The sequence below is a fragment of the Nicotiana sylvestris genome, chromosome 4 (genome assembly GCF_000393655.2).
Source record: "Nicotiana sylvestris chromosome 4, ASM39365v2, whole genome shotgun sequence".
Taxonomy (NCBI): domain Eukaryota; kingdom Viridiplantae; phylum Streptophyta; class Magnoliopsida; order Solanales; family Solanaceae; genus Nicotiana; species Nicotiana sylvestris.
This window is the reverse complement of record NC_091060.1, coordinates 35801084-35808412: the sequence shown is the minus strand read 5'-3', so window position 1 is coordinate 35808412 and position 7329 is coordinate 35801084. Positions and strand designations below refer to the sequence as shown.

The following is a 7329-nucleotide window of genomic DNA, read 5'->3' as shown; positions in this document are numbered from 1 at the left end:
ACCGGGATAGTTTGACTGGTATAAATGGGGTTACTTCTATCTCCGTGAATGATTACCTCCTGATGGTTCCATTCAAACTTCACGGCCTGGTGTAGTGTGGAAGCCAAGGTCCCAGCGGCATATATCCAAGGTCGACCCAATAGAAGAGTGTATGTAGCTGATATGTCTAGTACTTGGAACTCAACATCAAACCAAGTTGATCCCATCTGCAGACAAAGGTTAATCTCCCCAATCGCGGCCCTTTGAGACCTATCAAATGCTTTTATGTTCATGCTTCCTGCTCATATCTCATGGAAATCTTTGCCCAATCTTTTCAGAGTAGTCAATGGACAAATATTGAGGCTTGAACCCCCATCTATTAGGACCCCAACAATGAATTTATCTTTAAACTGTACCGTGATATGCAGTGCCCTGTTGTAACTTAACCCTTCAGGCGGTAGTTCATCCTCATGGAAGGTGATCTTGTGACTCTCCAGTACTTGCCCTACCATGTTGGCCATCTCTCCATTGGTGATATTGTTGGGCACATAATCTTGATTCAGCACCTTCATTAGAGCATTCTTATGTGCCTCTGAATTTTTCAATAGTGACAGGATGGATGTCTAGGCGGGGGTCTTGTTTAGATGATCGATGATAGAGTATTCCCTCACCTGTACTTTCTTCCAAAGATCGTCCGGTCCAGTTTCAATGACAAGTTATTTGGTAGAAACCTCCTTGCTTGATCCTCTCAAATTTTTAGGCGTATAGATCCTTTCAATTCTGGTCATTCCCTGTGCGGCACCAGATTCTTCCATCATTGGTTTTTCCTTTCGCCTAGCTTCGACAACGTAATCCCAAGGTATGGCGTTGGACTTGAAAGGAGGCATGATTGCTACTATCACTGTGAAAGGTGTTACCACTTCTACCTCAAATGGGACAGATGTGGCTGCAGGTGGTGTTACTTCTACCTCAAATGGAACTGATGCGGTTACCTCAACCTTAACTAGCGGCTGTACCTGGACCACAATAGGATTGAGCGTGACTGTGGGCTTCTTAGCATTGTTTCCCTCTTTGATAAGTCCAATTGATCCCTCAAGGTCCCACTCCTCATCAGTTTCTATCATGTTGATCCCTACGCCCCTATGATCTGGAAGAGGATTACTGCGGACGTTGGGTGAAACTTCCTTCGCCTGTATGACCTTATTGTCAATCAACATCTGGATCTTATCTTTCAATGTACAACATTCGTTAATGGTGTGCCCTTTTATACCGAAATGATATGCACAGGTTTGTTCGGGTTGACCAATTGAGATGAATTCTCCATTGCCACAGCGGGAATAGGGGTGACATAACCAGCAGCCTTCAATCTTTCGTATAGTTGGTGGATGGGTTCAGCAATGGCGGTGTATTGTCTGGGTGGTTTGTGATCAAAATTAGGTCGGGGTTTCTTGTAATTTGGACGAGTTTGAGGTGAATGATAGTAAGCTAGCTGGGTGTTATAAGTGTGATAGGCGGTTGCAGGTTGAGAATATATGGAAGGTGAGGCTTGGTATGTAGGTGGAGGTGTTTGGTATTTAGTGGAGATTTTGGGCCTTGGGCCACCATTACTGCCCCTACTATTTTCTTCTTTGATATTCCATCTGATTGCAATGCTTTGTTCGTATCCTGCACTGCCTCAAAATTTATCACCATCCCGTTTTTAATACCCTCTTCAATCCTTTCCCCGAGTTTGATGATATCGGAGAACTTATGATTCTCAATAACCATTAGCCTTTCATAATATTGTGGGTCATGTGCCCTGACAAAGAACTTCTTCATTTGTTCCTCGTCTAATGCTAGTATGACCTTGGCTGCTTCTGACCTCCATCGAATAGCATACTCGAGGAAAGTCTCAGTTGGCTTCTTCTTTAGGTTCTGGATATAGAAGACATCTGGGGCATTCTCCATATTAAACCTGAACCGATCTATAAAGTCGGATGCCATGCTCACCCAATTGGCCCATTTCTTAGGATTCTGGCTTATGTACCAAGACAGGGCATCTTTGGTAAGACTTCTCATGAAGAACTTCATTTGAATCCTTTCATCTTTTTTGACCCCCACGAGCTTGTCACAATAAGTTCTCAGATGAACCTTGGGATCGCCTGTTCCATCAAACATTTTGAACTTGGGAGGTTTGTAACCCTCCGGTAGTTCCACATCTTGTTGTACGCATAAATCCTCGTAGTTCAAACCTTCTATCCCTTTACCTCCTTCAACACCCTGAACGCTACTTGTCAACTTCTTGAGCTCCTCGGCCATGTTCTTGATGAGCAGGTCCTTCTAAGCAGATTCAGGTGTATAGGAGATTGGTTGAGTGGAGTGAGGTAGGGTTTCCACGTATATGGAGTTGTTTTGGTGGGTGCCAGGGATTTGGGTGTAGTGGTGGTCGTTGGTCGAGTTTTGAGGATCGGGAATAGGTTGTGGTATGTTCTGAGGAGTGTGATAGGTAGTGATTTGTGGGTATTGGGTTGGTTGATGATGGTGTTGTGGAGGAGTTGGTACCGGTAGAGGGTTGGGATTTGAGGTGGTGTGGCGTATTGATGGGGTGCGCGAGGATTTTGTGGACGTTGGTTTGGCGTATTTTGAGGAGGTGCTGGGTTTTGGACATTTTGTTGGATAACGTCTGGGACGTTCAGAGTGAGGGAGAGGCTTGCCAAGTTGCGGACCTGCTCATTTTCTTCTTGTAACTCCAATATTTTCTTCTCCAATCGTAGAACCAAATCATTCTGGGTCGGAGTACTCCCACTGTCTGAAGTTTTAATATTCTCGACATTTTCTTTTCGTATACCACTAAAGTCATCCATCTTTGCTTTTCCTCTGCTTTTCGAATTACTCGGAGGTGGAGGGCCTCTAGATCTGGTGTATTATGCTGATGATGCCAGTATGTGCGAACTAATCTTAGGGGATGGGAATAATAAAAATAAAGAAAAACAAAAAGTAAACAAGTCAGTAATGATTTTGAAAGTATTTGCAATATTTAAACACATATTGCGGGAATGTAAATTCGTGTCCTAATTTGGGAGCCTCATTGTGCCCGAGGTAGGCCTAGCAACAAATAGATTTGGAGAATTTCAGTGCCAATAATTGCCTCATTTCATTAATGTAAAAATAGATGAATCTAAACGACACTAAATAAGATAAGTCACTAATGGCACTTGGCCTTATTACATTTGAAAAAGCAAATAAACCTAATCTACTTGGTCCCAGAAGGACCTTCTCTAGGCTGGATGTTTTTGGCTTCGTCGATCAATTTCCCAGTTCGTGCAGGTTCAGTAGTAGGTATGCCCTTGCTAGATGTCCTCCTTCGTTTCCTTCAGTGTTCTGGAAATCGGTGACTCTCTTCCTCATTTTTCCCTCCAATTCTATCAGACTGTACTTCAGATATTCCAACCTTTCGCTTGATTTAACAGCCATCTCCCTCCATTCATTAATTAGTTCCATATCGGTCTTGTGACCATCCATGTGCTCGGCCTCGAACTCGTAAACTCTTTTGCACAGTTTGTTGTACTTCACTTGTGCCTCAGAAACTTTATCTATGACTCTATTTCCTGGACTAACCCTTGGCTCGAATATTCCTGCTATGTTATCTTCTAACCATAATGGGTAAAAGTACACATGGCTGGCATGATATCAATCTAGCTCGATGGTATCCTTTTCCACGATAATTTTCAAATGTCACATGTGTTGAGCTTCATATTTGTATGGGACATCGTCATCCTGAAAATCTTCCATGTAGTGACTCATTTTAGCAACTCGCGTTATGACTTGCTTCCTACCTGATTGTCTCATAACTCTTATGGGAGCATAAGGGTATATTCCCCTCAACCCGATCAGTACCAAGTGTGGAACATCCCTAGATCTGATGATGAACTCGTCGGTAGGGAACCATTCGAACATCCATTGAACCTGATCCTCAGTCAAATTGCTAAAAAATTGCGCCCATCCTATAGCATTTTCGGGTTGAGCAAACCTGTCCGGGATATAAGTCATTCTCTTAAGATGATGGAAAGCTATATGTTTATTCCACGACCTTCACGGAATCTCTTGACAGTATTGACCTTTTTGGAGATGCTCTAACAACCAAACTTCTAACAGCAGATTACAACCTTCGAAGTATTTGTACCGCTTCTGACAGCGCTCTAATACTCGGTATATGTCTGCTATGATCATAGGGACAATGGTATATGTCTGGCCCTCAATCCCATCCATCAAGGTTTTGTCTACCATGGCCAGTCTGGTGTGGATTTTGTCCCCTTGGATCGGGAACACTAACATACCCAAGAAACAGACGATGAACACAAAAACCCTGTGGTGAATCCAACCCAAGGAAGTGATGGAGAATTCGTCATTAAAAATATGATAAGATCTGCTGTGACCGTATCGTTCATACAGAAAGTCGAAGGGTATGCAGGAATTCTTAAGGCACTCCAAGTCATCATTATTCTTTAATCCCATCATCTTCAGAAACCCCCTAGTAGTGCAATTTTTTGGTACCAATAAACCAAGACTATGCCAAGGTAGCCCAACGAATCCCCCTATTTCTTCCAAAAGAGGGGTCATTTCTATGTTTCCAAAGTTAAACACAACTCTTTCTTTATCCCAGAACATTGTGGCAGCTTCGATTAACATATTGTTCGGCTTGAGGTTCAATAAAGAAGGCAAATTTCCCAAGACCCTTTTAACATGATTCTTATCACTTGATGGAAGATCCTTCCACCAATCTAGCAACAATGGTGGTATGTTACGGACCATGCTGAACCTGGGAACTTCGTGGCTCATTTTCTGCAAAACAAATATGGTTAGGCCCTTTCCCCCTCCAGATCTGACTATTTATACAACAATGATTAGCATATTGGCACTTATTTCTCCAAAATTAATGCACACAATCGTGGTTGCGTCCGTTGGGATTATGAAAAACCCAGTGGAGTTTTGGGCGGGGCTTGTCTTAAAGGGTTATTATGTGGATAAAATATAAACCTGGCTGGGTTTAACCATGATGCATGCACAATTAATCAGAGTGAGGTTTCTGTAGAAGTCTAGACTGGTACCCTCAAATGGACAACTTGAGGGGGAAAGGCGCAGAACCGTCGACTGCACCTCTGATCGACTAGTTTTACCGCAAATACACCTTTCTAATTTAAAGGGTGATATATAGGAAGGGCGCAAATTTTCATCAAGCGTTGTTATAGGATTGATTACGCACAATTGGAATATGATGTTGAGCATAATTTATGCAATAATAAATATCGTGTTGTCACATATTTGCATGTTAAAAAGAATGATAAATGCGGTATTTAATAATTGAAATACATTTAAGATAGAAAACAAGGAGACAAGTCAGTTTTTATATTAAAGGAAATCATAAATGCTTGAAAAATAGGCAATTAAATCCAAATAAGGGGGAAAGGGAAAGGGTGCACATGTATTAACAAAATAAAGCATTCTTAAGACTAATTCACAAAAAAATAAGTTTGTTATGGTAAGAGCCTAAAAATATCCCCAGCAGAGTCGCCATGCTGTCACGCCCCTTTTTTCTCGCGGAGTCCAAGTTTCCACATTTCGGGACAACTCCTTTCCTTTTGGGAATTGGGTATGAGATTTGAAGAGTCGCCATCTAACGGATTAAGATGCGTTAGGGCATCTAGAGCAAATAACTCATGAACTAGATTACATTACCAGAGATTGGGTAAGTGCTCAAAATTACCCTGAGGGGAAGGTGTTAGGCACCCCTCGAAGTCCACAACGATGGGTCCCGGCCAAAGTCAATTTAAGCGACTTAGTCTTATAAGCAGATAAACAAACAGATATTACTTTTAAAACAAGAAGTAAAAGGGGTCCTAGGGTTTTTAGCCTAAAGGATCACTTCTGTGTAATACTTGGTAATCATCCCCAAGTTGGGGTGCTACACATAGCATCAACGCACATGTCATCATTTCCTTATACTACCCAATTACCCTCCCCCTTTTGATTATTACCTAAGCATTCTAATAACATCCAGTACGTACCATATGCGTGCACTACTCGTCCCTTACTTCTGGCCGTGGAGGTGTTTAGGGACTCTATTTAAGGCGGTTGTATACTCACCTGTGTTGTTTAAAAGAAGAAAACTAAGCGACAAACAAAAGCCAAGTAGGACTGCCACACAAAAAGCAATTAAGTGGGCTCATGTTATCCTCCACAAATAGACAAACAAATGCACGCTGTTCAAACAAGCAATTTTAAATGACTTTAGGATCCTATAGGCAGGATGTCTAAATGAGCGCAAAAATAGAATATACAACAGTCTTAAAGCGAGTAGACGAGTACCTATCAATTTGCCTACTGATTTGGTTAATACTCTAAATCTAGGCATATTTTAAACAAGCAATCAGAGTTTTAGACCCAGTATTTTAATTAACCTACAGGCTTTCCTAAGTGATAGTCGGGCAGAATCCTATAGATATGGCATTTAAGCTGTAAATCAACTACTAATTTGTAATAGGCAGATTTTATCTTTAAATCCTATAGGCATACTTTCTAAGTGCTGAAACGGGTTTTGAAATCGTATATGCATGATTTCTAAATGCAGAAACTGATTTTAAGACCTTATATACATGATATCTAAATGCAAAAACTGATTTTTGAAATCCTATAGGCATGATTTCTAAATGCAGAAACTGATTTTGAAATTCAATAAACATGGTTTCTAAATAAAGAAACTGATTTTAAAAACCTTATAGGCATGATATCTAAACGCAAAACTGATATTTTCTAAGGATGTAAAAGACAAGTATGACAATGCCGGCAACAAAGCCCCGACTATACCTCAAAAGTGAAAGTCCACAACACAAAGATATACAATATAGCCCCTTGAAGGAGAAAGGGGCTCACCAAGATCTTGAGAAGAGGGATGCTTCGCTATACACGACCGACACTATCCGCTATGGAGCCACCTACATTCATTGAAAAAAATGTAGCGCCCCTGGAAAAAGGGACATTAGTGCCATCGAATAGCACTAGTATGTCTAACTAAACACCATCAAATTAGAAAGAACTTTCATACACAAATAAGGAAATCACAAGTATCACTCCAAAACTTTAAACGATCACAACATTATCAACATGAAAGAATTACACAACCTTCACATCATGTTTCCATAGCCTTTAGTTAAGCATTTCATATTGTTCCACATCGTTCACATTACCACCTCTATCTTGTGCGGAGTCCGATCTCGACCCGATCAGCTAGGCCGTCTCCCAAAGACATTACCAATATTCTATTCACACTTTCCAGTTTCAATCATTAATGCATAACCGCCATGTGTATATGTC

The 7329-nt window shown here is 41.1% G+C and overlaps 1 protein-coding gene across 1 annotated transcript; it reads right to left on the bottom strand.

The window, feature by feature from the left end:
• Positions 1-695: 695 nt before the first annotated feature.
• LOC138889424 (uncharacterized) lies at positions 696-2277 on the bottom strand. Its single transcript, XM_070172731.1, has 3 exons — positions 1588-2277; positions 1283-1468; positions 696-1169 (listed from the first exon to the last, which is right to left on the bottom strand). The coding sequence occupies exons 1-3, from the start codon at positions 2275-2277 to the stop codon at positions 696-698; spliced, it is 1350 nt and encodes a 449-aa protein (XP_070028832.1).
• Between the last annotated feature and the right edge of the window lie 5052 nt (positions 2278-7329).

Excerpts from the sequence above, each read along its gene's own strand:
- LOC138889424 (XM_070172731.1), bottom strand. The coding sequence starts at position 2,277 with ATGGCCGAGGAGCTCAAGAAGTTGACAAGTAGCGTTCAGGGTGTTGAA. Across the intron at positions 1,469-1,587 it reads AGAAGAAAATAGTAGGGGCA|CTAGCTTACTATCATTCACC; the intron begins GTAATGGTGGCC and ends TATAACACCCAG. Across the intron at positions 1,170-1,282 it reads TGGAGAATTCATCTCAATTG|GCGAAGGAAGTTTCACCCAA; the intron begins GTCAACCCGAAC and ends AAGGTCATACAG.